We start from the raw sequence: 19991 nt of genomic DNA, 5'->3' as shown, positions 1-19991 counted from the left end.
GATCAAAGTCAAGCCTCCTACCTTTAGTTTGCAGATATTATTCTCTTGCCTTTTTTGAAAATCAAAACAACTTTGCCCTTCTTACAATTTTGTGGTAGTTCTCTTATTTTTCATGTTTTGTCAGGAGAGTGGGGGAGTCACTATGCATTTATATCCACCAGTTCTTTCAGTATTAAGTATGTAGTTTGTCTGGGCTAAGTGATTTAAACTTATCAAGGACAATTAGAATGCTCTCTTATTATCTCCTTATTTATTTTGGGTATTAACTTTCTGTCACCCTTTTTAAAATTTTCTCTTTTTCAGATCAAAAGTCAGAAAACAGAAGCAAAATAAGATAAGCAGGTCTTTATTCTTCTGTTTTCAGTCAATATCATTCTGTCTATCTAGAGTGATTTCCCTGTGTATCCACATTAATCTCTTCATGTGCCTTCCCCTTTTTCCTTCTTCTCCAAAAAACGTTTCTGTGTCATTAAAATTTTATTTTTGTCATCTTTCTATTCCTTCTATACTGATTTCCTTTGTAGAATTTTTGGTCATGAGATCCTAGCTAATCTTCCCCTTTTTGAAATCTGCTCTTCCTAAATCTAGGGTACTTATCAAATTATGCTTAACTTCTCTCTTAAGAGGGAGTGTTCCCTTTCTCCCTTAACAATGCCATCATTTCTATACTCCATGTTCCTTCATGTTGGTGAGAATCAGACCTAGAATAGCATTTGCCTTTGTTGGTTCCTCTGCTTTTTTAAAGTATAGACGTATTGACTACTTTATTTTTGTCAGTGAGTACTCCAGAATGTGTATGGATAATTTAAGTTTTCCATCACTACTACCTCCATCATATCTCTCTGTCAAGCTTTTCATCTGTTTCCTGAATTCCTCATCTATTTTGTTCCTCTGCCCATGTGTTTTGTTACATGCTACAATGATAAAATAGATTCTGTTGCTGTCTTCATCTCCCCAAGCACTACAGTAGTTGCCCTCACCCTTTATGGTCCCTGATTTCCTCACATGAGTGTGTCTTCTTCATAAAGTAATGCAACCCTCCTCCCTCCTCTTTACCTGTCCTGTTTCATTTGAATAAGTTGTAACTGTCCAGAGCCGGGGTGGGGAACCTTCAGGCCGAAGGTGCTTCAGCTGCTATTATTCTTCTACATTTCAATGCTCTCTGTGGTATGTAGCTTAATGGAGCTTTCTCTCTTTCCTTGATATATTCCATTTAAAGCCCTTCTTGATTAGATTCATATGTAAGATAAAAGAAAACTATATTCTTACCAAACCTTGTCGAATATATTCCATCCTTGGCTAGGAGCCTCTCATTCCTGTATTTTATAATCTGTGGACCAGATATCCAGGTCTCATTCTCAGGGATCACATTTTTAAGCAGATTTCCTTTTCTCTTCTATATCTCTTGCATTCACTAGGCAAAAGTGGCTGGAAGGGCTAAGGGAGGAACCCATTGGTGTCTTTATGGTCTTCTCTTTTTGAAAATACTTTCTAGATTCCTTATAGCTTCGAGATAGATGGTAGAAGAGCCTTCAGACCTTCTCTGTTACGTCTTGGGTAAAGGCCCCAAGAAGAAAACCATCTTCTTTAGTGTTAACAGGTTGACAAGTAGCCGCTTCAATTCCCTCTCTGCAAGTCACCAGCCACTACTACTCTCCTGTTCCTCTTCTGACCCTTACTGGATGAACTTTAACAATACCTGTGTATCTTTTTTATCACTTCTTGGAGGACAAGCAGCAGCATTCTCAAAGTATAATAATAGCAAAGAAAGTAACTTCAATTTAGACAAGTCAGTGAATAAGAAGCAAAAGTTATCAGAAAGTCTAGCAGTAGTCTCAGACATGGACCTTGTGATTTAAAATAACTCAGGCTGAGAAAATATTGTTTCATTGGATTCTGCCCCTTTGGTAATTTTGAACTTTAGAAATGTCTTATAAATTCTAATGAAAAATCTAAGGATTTTTAAAAAGCACAAGTGCAATGTAAATATAACAATAATAAAATAATTTATTCATGACCACATTAATTTGTTTAGCATATGTAAACATTTCCTAAAACACATTTCACTGCCCCTGTAAAAAGGTAAAATTCTGCTGTACAGTGTCTCCACCAGCTTTTTGTAATACTATTCATACACAACCTCCTAACCCAAGTGAAATGTCTTTTAAAACATATTTTTGAATCAGCATTCATATATTGTGTTCATGCTGTCATTTCAGGTTCAGAATAAGCAAGAAAAGAAACATGGAACACCACTTGTACCTGCAGCAAGTGTTGGCAGCAGCCCCCGACCCCTCTCTCCTCTTCTTCATGTGAATAATGTTGCTAGCAATGTGCCATTATCCATAAACATTCCACGATTCTACTTCCCTAAAGGGCTTCCAGATGCTTGTGCAAACCATGAACAGACCATAAACAGTATTGAAATGGCCTTCACGGAAGTTGAAGATCAGAAAGCAGATATTTACGAAATGGGGAAAATTGCAAAGGTAATATAACTACTAAGTAATTTATACTTACCCCTTCTCTTTAGGCCCTTTAATCTGTCTTTTCCAGTGACAGTCCCTTCCTCTCTGTGCATAAACCACCTTCTTTCTTGAAATAATCTCTGATTGACCTTAACATCCTGTTTAGCCATTATCAACTTATTCTCAAATAAGTATAGCCTTTTTTATACCCATTACATTCCTTTTCTCATTGTTTAATGTAATTTATCTTCCAAAGCCACCATTCTATTGAAACTATATTCTTAGAGGTCTTCAGTGACTTCCTAATCACCAAATCTAATGGCTTTTTCTTATCCCTCATTGTCCTTGACCTTTCTGCAGTATTTGACATTTTCGACCTCTCTTCTTTGGTATATAAGATATTACATTACTTTGATTCTTTTCCTACCTCTCCAACTGTTCCTTCTTTTTTCATATCTTTTTCTGCTACCCTCTTTTAACTGTAGATGTTTCCCATGTTTCACTAATCAGTCCGTTTTTTTTCTCTTTTTACTCCTTTAGGGTCCTATCCATTCTCATGACTACAAGTTGTTGTTATTCAGTCGTTCAATCATATCCAGCTTTTCATAACCTTGTGGACCATAGCACACCAGTACTGTCCATGGGGTTTTCTTGGCGAAGATACTGGAGTGGTTTGCCATTTCCTTCTTCAGTGAACTAAGACAAACAGAAGTTAAGTGTCTTGCCCAAGGTCATACAACTTAGTAGGCATCTGAGGCCTGATTTGAACTCAGGTCTTCCTGACTGCAGGCCCAGCACTCTATCCACGGAGCCACCTAGCTGCCTTCATTATTATCATTATTCAAACGATTGCTAAATCTTGCAAGTTTTAACCACCCTTCTGCCTCAGTCCAGCAGTTCTGTTGAATATTTTCATTTGGGTGTCCCATTGTCACCTCAAACTTATAAAAATCAAACTCATCATCCTCCTAAAACTAGCTTTTCCTCTAGAGTTCCCTATTTCGCTGGATTTTCTCAGCCACCTATCTTTCTTTCCTACATCTTCCTTTAATAGTCATTTCGAGTCAAAGAGTTTTATTGATTTTTATATCCAGTATTTTCCCCTAAAACTTGTTTGTTGATATACTAATAAAAAAAGGAATCAACAAATAATTCTGAAATATTCTATTTTAAATTGTGCTAGAGGCCAGTGAAGAGGATAAAAACTGCATTATCCTCTGATTCAAATGCTAGTTAAAAATGGATAAGACTCGAAGGCAAACTAAACTTCAAATAAAAACCACATAGCATATATTCACCTCACTGAAGTTAAAATGATTTGTGCCTGCTCATTTCTAAAAAAAGAATTGCTGATGGGAAAAGATGGGGGAAGAGAGATGAAGAGAAGGGAAAGAAGGGAGAAAGGAGGAAGGGAGAATGATTTTATAACATGGTTAAAAGAAGGATAATCTATATCTCTGCTTGTTTAGACATGCATTCTTTCCTCCTTGTTCTAGGTTTCATTTTAGTCTGAAAGTTGAAACATACAATTCACCAGCAGATATGTGACCCTTGACAAGTTTGCCGCTAGGATTAATATGTCGTATCAGAATATACTCACTGGGAAAAAAAATAAACAAAAAAAAAAAGAATATACCCACTGGGAAAAAAAGTTATTTTTTGCTTTCTTTTCCCACTGGCATTGCCCTAGAATCATAGAATTTAAGTATGGAAAAAATCAGTCAATCAGTCAAAGAACCCTCAACATCATCTAGTACATCCTTTTCGTTTTACTGACAGAAACTGGGACTCATGAAAACTAAGGCACTCGCTCAATATTGTATCATTAGTTAGTGGCAGATTAAAAACTAGAATACAGGTCTCCCAGGCTGAATTTAGTGTTCTGTGGAATCACACTGTCTCCATTTTGGAAACTTATCACTAACTTCCTGGATTGTTATAGCCTCCTAACTGATCTCCCTGCCTGTAGTCTCTCTTTCCTTTAATTCGCCAGGTTAAACTTCGTAAAACACTAGTTTCATTTCATTCATTCTGCTTAAAACTCTCCAGTGATGACCCATTGCCTATAGGAGAAAATCTAAACTCTTCTTCCAGACATTCAAGACATCCCTCACAGCCCAACCAAATTCTGTGAAGACTTGCCTAACTAGTCCAGGACACAATGATTCCTCTCTATCTTCTGAAATCCTACATCATGTATCACCTATAGTATTAATTTGACAGTCAAGTTATTTAATTTTTCTGTTAACAAATGACTTATCTCCTCAACTACACTGTAGCCTTTTTTAGTATCAAAATAGTGTTTTACATAAAGCTGGGAAGTTAATTTAGTTAACTTCTATTAGTTAACTAACAGTTAATAACTATTAGGTAATAGTTGTACAGAAAAAACAAGATTCAAAGTAATCATGACCAGCTACAACCAGTAAGATGATATTTAATAGGGGCTAATTTGGAGGTATGCATTAAGTCCAAAAAAGTGGAGTAGAAAGTACATGGGGAAACCTGGCTTGATAGCTTTTCATTTGGAGGAAAAAAAAAAACTTGGAAATTTTAGTTTACTAGAGGTTTCATATGACTCAGTAGTGTGATAAGTTTCCTAAAAAATGAAAATAATAAAATCTTTGTCTTCCTAATAAAAATATAGTTTTCTGCTTAAGGGAGGAAATAATCTTACTTTACTCTTCACTGCTCAGAGGATCCCATCTGGAGTGACGTGAATGAATTCATTCAGCCTTTATTAAGTACTTACCACGCTCAGGCACTTTGCTGAGAGCTAAAGAGAAAGTCAGAAAGAGCGCCCCTCCCCTTAAGGGGCTTCCATTCAACCACATCTGGGGGGCATTGGCCAGGGAAGGGAGAAGTCACAGGGATGTCGAGCGCCGTCATCAGGGAATTTGAACATTCCACCCTTCCAGAAATAACGTTATATTGATTTGATTACTGATCAGAGCTGGTTGAACGTGGTGAGCACTCAGTAATCAAATGCACAGCCTTAGGGTAAGAAACTGGAGATCCAGCATGGGATTACAAAACACAGTGGCAGCAGTAGCATGGCAAGAAAATGGATGTAGGGGCTTGCTGCATATAATGAGTCCTCATCAGCCAGCATAGGCTCCAGGGCAGAAGCTAGAGACCAGTTTGGATGTAGGACAGCAGCAACGTGGTAGGAAAATGGCATGGTCAGATGGCTAGGGCCCACTATTTGTAGAGCAAGCTCTTCAGCTGGAATAGTGCATGGCAGCCACGTGGTGCAGTGGGTAGAGTACCGGGCCTGGAGTCAGGAATACTCCTCTTCCTGAGTTCAAATCTGGCCTCAGAGATTTACTAGTTGTGTGACCCTGGGCAAGTCACTTAACCCTGTTTGCCTCAGCTTTCTCATCTGTAAAATGAGCTGGAGAAGGAAGTGGCAAATCACTCCAGTATCTTTGCTAAGAAAACCCCAAATGGGTTTTTCGTGGTCATGGTCGTGAAGATTTGGACGTGACTGAAACGATTGAATACCACCTACCTTTCCATTCTTTTTACACTTTATATACAGCACATACTCTTGAGATCCAGTGACACTGGCCTCCTCACTGTTCCTCAAACAAGACACCAGATACCATGTTTTTCCCTGGCTGTCCCCCTTGCCTGCAATGTTCTCCCTCCTCATCTGTGCTCTCAGGCTTCCTTCAATTCCCAAAATCACACCTTCTAAGAGAGAAACCTTTTCTGATCCCCCTTAATTCACGTGACTGAAAATATGCTAACTGTGAAGAATATCATCTTTGGACATCTGTCTATTTCCTTTTATTTTTCAAAACAAAAAGTATTTCTGTATATGTATAAACCATTCACATAAAGATTTATAGAGGTGAAAAAGTAAATAAAAGGATTGGTAGTTACTAATATTTTCTTTAGCATCTGCTTTGGTATTAGCTTCATAGATCTAGAGCCTAAAGGGACATCAGAGACCATAAATACCAAGTTTGTTTTTGGGTTTGTTTGTGTTGTGTGTGTTTTTTTTTTTTACAAATATGGGAACTGAGGACCAGATAGTTAAATGATTCACTCAGGAACACCCAGAAAGCAATAATCTGACGTAGGATTTTAATCCAGACCCTCTGACTCTAGAACCAGTGCTCTTTCTGCTGTACCAAGCTCCCTCCCAGTCTATAGTGACAAAGTTGTTTGGAACCTTAGAGGTCATCTAGATCAGGACTTCTTACACGTTTTTCCTCTTGTGACCTCTTCAGTGCTTCTTAAATCCATGAGGGGACACAACCCATAGTTTAAGAAGCGCTAATAGATAAACCCCCTATTGGATTTCTTTTTTATATATTTGGTCTGGTCCAGTTGGAAACCGTCATATTCTCTATCTACTTCCTCATATAACATTATCAATACTGAGGTTTTAGAGCAATTGTCACTAAAAAAATGCTAACACTTAAGTTCCAATTTTTATTTTCTGTTATTCGTGTTTTATCTATAATGTTCTTTAGTTGATCAGGTTTATTCAAATTTCGGGTGAAGCTTTCTGTACACTTGTTTCTCTTTTACCACTCTTCACTGTTTTATCAGGCCCTATTGACCATAATCTTCCACTACTCTCCTCTATAATATTTTCCAGATTAGTTTATATTCTGTTATGTGCCTCTCCTCTTGTCAGGGAGGTCAAGTGTTTGGTGACTCAGGCTCTTTAGGACCTTCTGGTTTTTTTGTGTTTGCCTCAGTACTCTAATGGACCTGTGATTTCATTGTTGTGGGTACTCACTGTGGTGGTACAGACCCCAGCCTATCTATACTTATTCTTATCCAAGTTCTTTAAAAAATCTCCTATAGGCAGTTTATCTAGTGTGCTGGGAGGCCTTCCTCTAGATCTCTTGACATTGCGTGGTACCAGTAAAACACATGATCGTTCTATTCACTCAGTCAGTCAACAGGTATTTATTAAGCATCTGCTCTGTGCTAGGTACCGTGCTAGGCATTGGGGTTACAAATACAAAAATGAACTTATATCAGGGACTACAATATTTACATAAATATGCATATACAAAATTAAAACAAGGTAAATGGAAGGGGAGCAGTAACAAAGCCAATCAGGAAATTGCTTAAACTAAGGTTTGAAGGAAACCAGAGATTCTGAAAGCTAGAAGTAAAGTGGGAATAAATTCCTCATGGGGGACAGATAGTAAAAATGTGTGGACACAGGACGTAGAGTGTTGTATGTGAGGAACAACAAAAAGGCCAGCTTGGCTGGAGTGTAGAGACCAGGTGTGAGGATAGCGTATATTAATATTATAAAGGTAAGTTGAGACTAGGTTGTGAAGAATTTTAAAAGCTAAATGGAGGAGATGATATTTGATCTTAGAGGCAGTAGGGAGACATTAGTGTTTATTGAGTAGGGGGACAGGCAAGGCCAGACTTCAATGTTAGGAAAATCACTTTGGGAGCTATGTGAAAGATGAATAAGAGAAAGAGAGATGAGATGAGACTTAAGACAGGAAGACCAATTAGGAATTTTAAAACTAAAAAGTACATAGAAGCCAAATTATTCTCACCAAAATATAATCAATCAAAAAGAAAATGACAACAAATAAGTCATAAAATTTAAGATAAATAACTGTCATCTGATAGTTTCCATTTTGACTGGGAAAATGGGTTGGGGGTCAGGAAGCCATTGTAAAAATAACTGATAATAATAGCTAATTTATATAGCACTTACTACGTGCTGGCACATGCAGGTTAGAGATTTTTTTCTTTTAACTTGACTAGTAATTACATTGGTTTTAGGCTTTTCCAGCAGTGAAACTCCTACCATTGCAGATCATGTGCTCTGTAAATTCTGTCTTAGAGCACTGCCAGGGAAAGAAAAATTAAGCTACTTGTCATACCACAAGTATGTGTCAGAGGTAAGATTTGAATACAGGTCTTCCTGACTCCCAAACCCAGATCTCTGTGCACTACACTAATCCACACTACTCCCTTATGGAGATTGTACTGTAAATAACATAAGAGAAAACTATCAACATCGCTGCTGATTCTCATGACCAGCCACAGGCTCGAAATAGGAAATGGCCAGTTAACCTGAGCATGCTGATAATTATCCTGGACCACCAAAAGCTCTAGTGTAATAAATAAACAAAAGAGCCATGAGGAAATGAAATCCAGTAAATGGGAGTGTATCAGAAATCATCAATGAAAAGCAAAAGCCCAAAGGTTAAGACTGACTAAGGACAAAGAAAAACATCACAAAGAACATTTAACACCAATCCAAACTACACTATAGGCTACAGGAGCACTTGGTCTTTTTTGTGTCATAGACCCCTTTGGCAGTCTGGATGCCCTGCTCAGAAGTTTTTAAGTGAATAAAATAAAATGTGTAAGATTACAAAGGAGGCTGGTTATATTGAAATACATTTATCAAAATATTTTAAAACCGGGGCAGCTAGGTGGCGCAGTGAGTAGAGCACTGGCCCTGGAGTCAGGAGGACCTGAGTTCAAATCCGGCCTCAGACACTTGACACTTGTACTAGCTGTGTGACCTTGGGCAAGTCACTTAACCCCAATTGCCCTAAAAAAAATATATTTTAAAACCAAAGTTCCATCTACCCCAAGTTCAGAATTCTTGAATTCCGGATCATAAAAATTACAGTTAAAGTGAGACCTTCAAGGCTTTACAGCTACTTTCATTTTATAGTGGAGATGAAACTAATTTTCCCCATATTGTTTGATATCAGTAAAGAATGTCATACTTGGAGAACTTGGGGAAATCTTGAATTTCCACTTTGATCACAATATCCTGAAGCCTCAATTTGGTTATCCTGATGGGAGATTCTGTTATTTATCCGCTGTTTACTTCACTTTGCTTTTATCTTGTTTTTCATATTCTGAGCACCTAATGTATTATCTTAGCTGACTTTGTGAATAACCTATCTATAAAGAACACCTGATATCTGATTATGTTTATCTTTGAGTGGAAGCTAAAAAGGATAACCTCCTGTCAAAAGCCATTCATATAAGCTTAAAGTGAATCTGATTTATCACACCTCCAAAATGAGCAACTTTCTCATATAGTACTCATCACATGAATCAGAGATTGTACTGGCAATGTGTACTGGCAATTTGTACAGAGATTGTACTGGCAACTGTACTAATTTCTAGGATGAATGACAAATACAGTCTTTGTAAACTAATAAGGTATGGCACTCTAGACAGTTCCAGATTTGGAAGTGTGTTTTATATGAAGCTTTGAGTAAACAAAATTGTCCAGGCTTGGAAACTGACTGCGTTTCTTTGCTATGAGCTAGATGTAGTTGCCAATGATGGAAAATAAATTAGTATTTTTTTCCTTCTAGAAAAGAAACAAATATGTACTTGGTAGGGCCAGGCGAAATCACCTTTCTTTTAAGAAGGAGAAGGGGCCGTGGGAAAAAAAAAAAGAGATGACAGAAGGGAATTCTGGGGAGAAAGACATGGGTACTCTTCCATTTGGGTGTTGTTTAATCAGTCATATCCAACTCTTTGTGACCCGTGTTTAGGGTTTTCTTGGCAAAGATACTGGAGTGGTTTGCCATTTATTTCACCAGCTCATTTTACAGATGAGGAACTAAGGCAAATAGGATTAAGCAACTTGTCCAGTTACTAAGTATCTAAGGCTAGATTTTCACTCGGGAAAATGACTCTTCCCGACGGTTCCAGCACTCTCTCCACTTCACCACCTAGTTTCCCTAGAATCTCTTTCTACATAGGATCATAGTTCCCTTTGGGGGAGTGTATCTTAAATGTAATTTCTTTTCACTCCCCAGTAGTTTTTATGGTCTTGAAATACAGAGTTTCTTATTTGTGATGGCTTCTACTTTGCTAATATGATTTATGTGCTAGTATTACACTTTCAGTTGTGATCATTTATATAAATTGTAGTACTTTCAACAAACCCAAAACTATTCCTTCCAGCCTGAGCTTTGCTGGCTTTTTCTCCTGTCTTGGACTTCATGGAAAAAAAAAAACAGGCAGAGGATGGAGAAAGGTGCAGATACAGAAACCATATAACTACAAACTGTTGAGGAAAAGGGACTAACCTTATTTTTCTGCTAGGGTAAGGAGAGAGCAGGCAACAATAGGAAATGAGGCTTGATGTTTCTTTTTCTTCCTTCAAAGAAGGAAGCTGCTAAAGGCTAGATTTTTAGAGTTAATCCAGAGGCTAACCAGGAAAGGGAAAAGAATATTCTGAAAAAGAAACTGAGAAGGTAAAAGAAATATTTCCTTTTTGTTTACAAAATTGGTGATTTATATGTCTAACAAAATTTTACCACTCTAACGAGTTCTTATATTTGCTATGTAAGATTATAGTAACTGAGTGTCCTCAGTTTTATTTTTCCTAGTATTCTTCTGCTCGTGGGGACAGTTGAGCTGAAAAACCCATAAAGGACTTTTCTTTTTCCCTTCAACTGCTCACTGCCTCTCTCTGTGTGTTTTCAGGCATGTGGCTGCCCTTTCTATTGGAAAGCTCCCATGTTCAGTGCTGCAGGGGGCGAAAGGACGGGATTTGTATCTGTACATTCGTTCGTAGCCATGTGGCGAAAGTAAGTATGTGGGAACAGTTGGTCTCTTTTTGACAATTTCCTTTCTTTTCCACATTCAAATGTATATTACCCAACCATATTCTTCTGCTATATTATTGCTTTCTCAGGGCAGGTAGGTGGCACAGTGGATAGAGTGCCAGGCCTGAAGTCAGGAAGACTCGTCGTATGAAGTCAAATAGAGTCTCAGACACTAGCTGTGTAACCCTGGGCAAGTCATTAGACCTTTTTTGACTCAGTTTCCTCATTTGTAAAATGAGCTGGAGAAGGAAATAGCAAAGGAAATAGCATGGTGTCTTTTCCAAGAAAAGCCCAAATGGGATCACAAAGAGTCAGACACGACTGAAATGACTGAACAACAACAAAAAAGGGATCTTTTCCACTGTGATTCCTTATTATTTCAATCAATGAGAATAATAATTTATATTCATATAGTGCTGTGAGCTTTGCAAAGTGCTTTCCTCACAACAGACTGTGAGCTAGATACCACAAGTTTTGCGATCCCCATTTTACAGATGAGGAATATGAAGCAGAGCCAAGTTGGTATGCCCATAGCTGAGAGAGGCTTGTGCAGGATCATATGACTGGTCAGTGTCAGGGTGAGATTGAGAACCAGCTTTCCCCTGACCGCACGGCTAGCACTCTTTTCACTTTACCATGCCACTTCAGATCCATGGGCTACCTATTTAATAACTAATAATTTCCTAATTTTTACTTTTAAACATATGCCCCTGTATTGAGACATGTTTGACCAACAATACATAATTGAATTAAAGACTCCCTCCGGTAAGGCAAATGCCCAAAAACTATCCCCTGAGGAGGAAAAAAATGCCTCATTATCTAGGATTAAATCTAGTTGATATTATTATTTTAATTAAGTTCTAATCTGGATAACTAGAGATACTACTTTGTTGATATCTTGACCCTCCCAGATCTCTTATTTATATAATTTGTCTTTAAATGAAGATTTACATCACCCTTTTCTCCTCCTTCCTGACCTTGACTTATTTGTATGTTAATTCATTCAACAAATATGTATTAAGTGCCCACAATATGCTAAACATGGAGAATATAAAGCTTATAGATTGGTTTCAGAGGTGTAAGGGACCTCAGAGTCTTTGCAGTCCAACTTATAACTGAAAAGAATCCCTGCTGCAATGTATCTGACAAGTTGACTTTGAGCCTTTGATTAAAGACTCCTAGTGAGGATAAATCTCTTTCCTATTGAGGCAGACCATTCCACATTAAAAAAGTTTATTCATGCCCTTTCCCAAGACAGATGTTACACAGACTCTGATCTCTTTTAATCTAGAGAGTAATTCTAACACAAGGGAACATGAGGTCATTGCAAGGAAAAATGCTATGAGAAATTTGAGGTGGGAAAGATCACTTTCTTTTGGGGAGGGGCAAGGGGGAAGAGTAAGGGGATCAGGAAATGCTTCATGGAAAAAAATGGATCATGAATTGAGAGAGGGCCTTCAACTGATAAGAGATGAGGATAGAGGGATTACATTCCAGGAATGAGAAATAATATAAGCAAAGTTATTAAGATGGGAGAGGATATAACAAAACCAGCCAATAGAATTCCAAGTGGGCTGGAAATATTGTGAAATAATGAGATGTGGCTGAATGGGTAAGTTAGGAGCAGATTATAGAGGATCTTGAATGTCAAGATCAATCATTAATGCTTTATTCAGTAGGTAACGGGAAGCCATTCTCTTTTTTGAGAGGTGGGGAGGAACAAAGGAATGGCATCTTTGAGTGGTACCTTGGAATAGGAGATAGAAGACAGAAAAACCAGATATGAGCCTTTTACATCTGTTTAGAGAAGACGGGGGGTAAGGGATTTCCTGCCAAGTTGGCCACCTGAACAGGAAACAGGCCTCCCAGCTCTCATAAACCTACCTACTCCAACAAAACTCTGAAGTGTTCACTAGAGTGAATAATAATCAAGAAGTCCAAAGAGAAATTACAGGAAGTGATTTCTTCCATCCACTCCAGAGTTGCACCAAAAGTTAACCAAAAGCACAAGGGGCAGTAGGAGAGGGGGCATGCCAGCAAAGCCAACACAGGATTGCCTTCTAGACCAGGGCTTCTTAAACTTTTTCCAGTAGTGACCCCTTCAGCACTTCTTAAACTGCCGGTTGAGACCCTATGTGGGGTTGGGACCCACAGTTTAAGAAACACTATATCTAGACAGATCAGAGAGAGACCAGAGACATAGGTAACCTGCAAGTCTCTATGGATAGAAGCAATGGCTGAGCTCTTTCCAAAGGTACTTCTCTTAGGAAGCTCCAGTGTGGGGGGACCTGGAATACCCAGGGAGGGATAGCAAGCAGCATCCAGCTTGGTGCCAATAAATATGGTGCCACAGTGCCCAGAACAGTCCAAGCTGAAGGGCTTTCAGGCACCTAGCATTGCTGTCTTGAGATGCCAGAGAAGGCTCTGAAGATCCCAGCACCCTAAACCTCAAAGATCCAGAGGGCCCAAACCCTGGAAAGTAGAAGTCAACAAAAGAACCCAGAGAACCAAGGGCTGGACCGTATCACCTAAAAATGCAGTGGGGATCAGAACCTGGCCCTGGCCCAGGAACTAAAACTGTATAAAGATGAGTAAATCAAAAACAGTACTGTCCACTATAAAAAAAAAAGTATTGCAAATATAGTGCCATAATAACTACAAGCAGAGATGCAAAGAAAAAGGTCTTTCCACAAAGAACACTTGAATACCTATAGGAAATGAGATAAGGAAAACTGAAATAAGAGCTCTGGAGGAAAGAATTAAAAGGAGAATAAGTAGCTTAGAAGTGTTAAACTCCACCCAAGTAATGGACTCCCTTAAAACAAGAAAAGAACCAACAGAGTTCAGTCACTCCATGAAGCAGCAAAAAAATATTGAAGTCAGAAGACTTAAAAAATATAAATATGTTATATATAATATACAATGATTTCAAAAACAGCTGACCTGAAAAACAAATCAAAGAAAGTGAATTTAAGAATTGTCCCAATAGATAAGCCATCAAAGAATATGAACAAAAGAAAAATTACAAACTCTTAACAACCATATGAAAGAATGTTCCAAATCATTAATAATGAGAGGAATGCAAATCAAAACAACCCCAAGGCTTCACCTCACACCCTGCAAATAGGCAAAGATAACAAAAGATAGAAATAGTCGATGTTGGAGGAGTTATGGGAAGATAGGCACACTAGTATGCATTGTTGGTGAAGCTATAAATCAATACAACAATTTTGGAAAGCACTTTGGAATTACACAAATAAAGTGACCAAAATATCCCTGTCTTTTGATCCCAAGATTCCATTACTAGGCCCTGAAGGAGGCCATTGATAAGAAGAAATTTCCTCTATATACCAGAATGTTGATAGCTGCACTTTTTGTGATAGGAAATAACTGGAAACATAGATGCCCCTTGATAGTGGAATGGTTAAGGTAATTGTAGTTGTTGAGTCATGTCTTACTCTTCATTACCCCATTTGGGGTTTTCTTGGCATATATATACTAGAGTGGTTCACTGTTTCCTTCTCCATCTCATTTTACAGATGAAGAAACTGAGCCAAAAAGGGTTAAGTGACTTGCCCAGCTAGTAATTGTATAAAGCTGAATTTAAACTCAGGGAGTCTTCCTGACTCTGGGCCCAGCCCTCTATCCCTCTATCCACTGTACCACCTAGTTGCCCCCAAAACCAATGATGGTACATGAATGTAATGGAATAGTACTGTGCTATGTGTGATGAATATAGAGAAGATGTATAAGAACTGATGCGGAGTGAAGTAAGCAGAACCAAGAAAACAACATACTAAAACAATGTAAATGGAAAGAATAACACCCAAAATATCAAAAGTCTATGTTGAAAAATTATAAGGATCAAGCATGGCTTGAAAGGCACTCCTTCCTCACCCATTTACAGACATAGAAGGTCCACAATTGTACATTGCATGTATTTCCAGTCCTTTTTAATGTATTTATTAGTTAAGCTGATTTTTTTTTCCTTTTCTTTTCGTTGTCTTTTAAAGACACCATTTGTTTTATATGATGACTTTCTGAGAGGGGTAAGAAAATGATACTGGGAGAAATTATGGCGATGTTAAAAAATACATCAATAAGAACTTTATTCAATAATACATCAATACAAAAATACATCAATAAGAACAGTATTTTTTAAAAATCTAATAGTGTAGATACTGTTGTTCAAGAAATAAGAAATGAAAACTATCCAGATCTATTAAAACCAGAGTGTAAAGTAAAGCTAGGATACACCAATCACTTGAATGAAACTCCAAAAGGAAAAGTCCCAGGAATGCCATAGCCAAAATCCAGACCTTTCACATCAAAGGAAAAAATACTGCAAGCATGCAGAATCAGTCAAGATCACAAAAAATTGGCAGCTTCTCTTATGAACGAGAGAAAATCTTGGAATACAATATCCCAAAAGGCTAAAGAAAAATACAACTAAGAATAACTTTTCTTGCAAAGCTTAATATAATCTTATGTGGGAGAAAAATGAACTTGTAAAGGAATATAGCACTTTAAAGCATTTCTGATGAAAAGAGCAGAGCTGAGAAGAAACTTTGAAATATAAAAACAAGATTCCAGAGAAACCTAGAAAAGTAAATTTTTTTAAATAGTTGGAAGTGAATAAGCATTTATTCAACACTTACTATGTGCTAGGCACTGTTCTAAGACCTGGACATGATGCTAATTGGGAGGAGCTTTATGATGATGCGCTAACATTCTAATAAGGAGAGAAAAAACAATTGTCCCTTCTGGATTTTAATGTCTTCATAGGTTTTTGAGGAAGTTAAATAATAAAAACACAGAGGTCCAGGGAGTAGGTTGGTTCTGTTCTGAGGGCTTGAAGCAGAACAAGAGAAGGGAAGGTTTAAAAAAAAAGGAATGGAGGACGGCGGAGCCAAGATGGCGCTGTGAAAGGAACGAAATATTGGAGCTCTCTCACAAATTCTGTCAGATAAGTCTAAAAAAGTTAATCTGAGCAGATTTGAGAGAGTTAGAAGCCCCTAGTAGACTGAGAGGGTCAGGAGTGCATGGGCCCCTGCAAGGGCACCGGACCAAACCAACTGGGAACAGCAGAGGAATCCACGCCAGTCTGGGAGGTCGCTGGATGAGGGAAATGCTAGAGCAGGAACAGGCCCAGGGTGGAAGTACCGGCTACAGTCGAGATCGAGCTCCAGGCCTCTCAGCCCAGGACGGGAGTCTGTCAGAGCACAGAGCCTGCGGCCACAGGAGCAACTGTGCTGAAGGCCTCCAACCCACAGTCTAAAGGTTTGAAACTCTCCTTCTTGAACTTCAGGGAGCCATGATGTGCAGGTGAAACAGCTGTCATCCCTCCCTTTAATAAACCCAGAAAATACTACCTCAGGAGAAACAGAGGAGCCAGAAGGGGGGCTTCAGTAGTGAGAGAAGTTGGGGAGAGGGCCCTTCCTGTGGTGGCATAAGGAAACTAGTGCAGGAAGAGAGGAGTCCCAGCAGGCCCCACCTCAGCAGAACAACGAGAGTTACGGAGCCCCAGAGGGGTGGAGCTATCTAACGTCAATGCCAGGACACCAGAGGTGGCTTTGCACAGCTAGGGGAAGTGGCAGACACCAGCACAGAAAACAGCTGAGACCACCCCTGCTGTAGAACAGTCCTAGGGAAGAGGAGACTCCCAGCAGGCAGACAAATCCTCCCTCACACCTCAAGAAACCAGAGGCCATAGCACATAAAGCTAGATCCCAACACAAGAAACTTGGGACAGAGCCCCCTGAACCCCACAAGCAGAGATCCACTTTAGAAACCAGAAGGGAATAAAAAAAAAAACACCATGAAAAAGAACAGTAAGAAGCTTTCAAAGACCATTGATTCATATTGTGGAGACAGGGAATATCAAAATGTCAGTTCAGAAGAGGACAGCATGGACACTGCACCCATATCTGAAACCTCAAAAAGGAAAGTGAAGTGGTCTCCAAACCAAAAAGCATTCCTGGAAGAACTCAAGGAGGACTTTAAAAACCAAATTAGGGAGGTAAAAGGAAAAAATGGAAAAAAAAAATTCACGGAGGAAAACAAATCTGTAAAAAGTAAAATCGGTGAATTGGTTAAGGAGAATCAGAATATAAATGGAGAAAATGTCTCATTGAAAAAAATTAACAAAATGGAAAAGGAGATAGACAAGATAAAGGAGGAAAACAAAATATTAAAAGTTGGAATTGGGCAAGTAGAAGCTAATGACTCTATGAGACATCAAGAATCAATCAAACAAAATCTAAAGAATGAAAAAATAGAAGAGAACGTGAAATATCTGATTGGAAAAACAACTGATCTGGAAAAATAGATCGAGGAGAGACAGTCTAAGAATTATTGGTCTACCTAAAAGCTATGATGAAAAAAAAAAAAAGCCTGGACTGTATCTTCCATGAAATCCTTAAGGAAAATTGCCCAGAGGTCCTAGAACCAGAGGGTAAAATTGTCATCGAAAGAATTCACCAGTGGGGCGGAGCCAATGTGGCAGAGGGAAAGCAGGAAATCGCCCAAAGCTCTGCCCCAAGTCCCTCCAAATACCTATAAAAAATGGCTCTGAACAAATTCTAGAACTGCAGAACCCACAAAATAGCAGAAGGAAGCAGGGCTCCAGGCCAGAACAGCCTGGATGGTCACTGGGTAAGGTCTATCGCACAGAGCTGGGAGCAGAGTAGAGCCCAGCGTGGGCTGCACCCAGACCAGCCAGACCAGAAGCCAGGCAGAACATGTCATAGTGCCCTGAATCAGTGAGCTGTGGCAGTTACCAGACTTCTAACCCACAAACGCCAAAGACAACAGAGCAGGTTACTGGGATAAAACTGCTGGGAGAGAGTGAAAGGAGTTTGCGGTTGGCCACCACCCCTGGGGTGGCAGAGGTGGTGCAGCTCTAAGGCTGCTTCCAGAGCTACAGCTGCAGTTCCTTCTGGCCCCAGGCCCACCTGGTGGGAGGAATTAAGTGGCAGATCAGAATGGGAGTGCAGAGCCTGCTTGGATCTGAGTCGTCATCCAGTTTGACAGTTTTGGCGGGAGGAGGAGTGCTGGTGTGGCAGAGCTTGCTGTGTAGAAATAGCTCTGAAAACAGGAGTGCAGCCCCTCAAGCTTGGAACAAAGTACTATCTACTCCACAAGCAGTCATACCCTGATGAAAAACTCAAGGGTCAAGTAGTTGGCTGGGAACATGAACAGGCAGCGAAAACGGTCTCAGATTCAGACTCAGGCTTTGGAATCTTTCTTTGGTGACAAAGACCAAAATATACAGTCAGAAAAAGTCAACAAAGTCAAAGAGCCTACATCTAAAACTTACAAGAAAAAACATGACTTAGTCTCAGGCCGTGGAAGAGCTCAAAAAGGATTTGGAAAACCAAGTAAGAGCAGTAGAGGAAAATTTGGGAAGAGAAATGAGAGTGATGCAAGAAAACCATGAAAAACAAGTCAATGACTTGCTAAAGGAGACCCAAAAAATACTGAAGAAAATAACACCTTAAAACTAGACTAACTCAAGTGACAAAAGAGCTCCAAAAAGCCAATGAGGAGAAGAATTCCTTGAAAGACAGAATTAGCCAAATAGAAAAGGAGGTCTGAAAGACCACTGAAAAAAATACTACCTTAAAAATTAGATTGGAGCAAGTGGAAGCTAGTGACTTTATGAGAAATCAAGATATTATAAAACAGAACCAAAGGAATGAAAAAATGGAAGACAATGTGAAATATCTCATTGGAAAACCACTGACCTGGAAAATAGATACAGGAGAGAGAATTTAAAAATTATTGGACTACCTGAAAGCCATGATCAAAAAAAGAGCCTAGACATCATCTTTCAAGAAATTATCAAGGAAAACTGCCCTGATATTCTAGAGCCACAGGGCAAAATAGAAATTGAAAGAATCTACTGATCACCTCCTGAAAAAGATCCCAAAAAGAAAACTCCTAGGAATATTGTTGCCAAATTCCGGAGCCCCCATGTCAAGGAGAAAATACTGCAAGCAGCTAGAAAGAAACAATTTGAGCATTGTGGAAACACAATGAGGCTAACACAAGATCTAGCAGCTTCTACATTAAGAGACTGAAGGGCTTGGAATATGATATTCCGGAGGTCAATGGAGCTAGGATTAAAACCAAGAATCACCTACCCAGCAAAACTGAGTATCATGCTCCAAGGCAAAATATGGATTTTCAGTAAAGTAGAGGACATTTAAGCTTTCTCAGTGAAAAGACCAGAGCTGAATAGAAAATTTGACTTCAAACACAGGAATGAAGAGAAGCATGAAAAGGTAAACAAGAAAGAGAAATCATAAGGGACTTACTAAAATTGAACTGTTTTGTTTACATACCTACATGGAAAGATGATGTGTATAATTCATGAGACCTCAGTATTAGGGTAGCTGAAGGGAACATACATATATGTGTGTGTGTGTGTGTGTGTGTGTGTATACATATATATATATATGCATGTGTGTGTGTGTATATACATATAGAGAGAGAGAGACAGAGGGCACAGGTGAGTTGAATAGGAAGGGATGATATCTAAAAAAATAAAATCAAATTAAGGGATGAGAGAGGAATATATTGAGAGAGAGAGAAAGGGAGAGATAGAATGGGGTAAATTGTCTCGCATGAAAGTGGCAAGAAAAAGCGGTTCTGTTGGGAGGGAAGAGGGGCAGGTGAGGGGGAATGAGTGAATCTTGCTCTCAGCAGATTTGACCTGAGGAGGGAATAACATACACACTCAATTGGGTATCTTACCCCACAGGAAAGAAGGAGGAAGGAGATTAAAAAGGGGGTAGGATAGAAGGGAGAGCAGATGGGGGAGGAGGCAATCAAAAGCAAACACTTTTGAAAAGGGACAGGGTCAAGGGATAAAATTGAATAAAGGGGGACAGGATAGGAGGGAGCAAAATGTAGTTAGTCTTTCACAGCATGAGTG

General features: G+C 39.0%; 1 protein-coding gene across 2 annotated transcripts in view; it reads left to right on the top strand.

Moving 5' to 3' along the window:
• Positions 1-19991, top strand: part of PPP2R3A (protein phosphatase 2 regulatory subunit B''alpha) — a 229347-nt gene that overhangs the window by 98742 nt on the left and 110614 nt on the right. For both annotated transcript variants that reach the window (XM_036745773.1, XM_036745774.1), the window contains 2 exons: positions 2220-2489; positions 10932-11035. In XM_036745773.1, the coding sequence (XP_036601668.1) occupies positions 2220-2489; positions 10932-11035 (374 nt within the window). The remainder of the gene's footprint in view (positions 1-2219; positions 2490-10931; positions 11036-19991) is intronic.

The sequence above is a fragment of the Trichosurus vulpecula genome, chromosome 2 (assembly GCF_011100635.1).
Source record: "Trichosurus vulpecula isolate mTriVul1 chromosome 2, mTriVul1.pri, whole genome shotgun sequence".
Lineage (NCBI taxonomy): Eukaryota > Metazoa > Chordata > Mammalia > Diprotodontia > Phalangeridae > Trichosurus > Trichosurus vulpecula.
The sequence above is the reverse complement of the archived record's forward strand: the minus strand, read 5'-3'. Positions and strand labels throughout refer to the sequence as shown.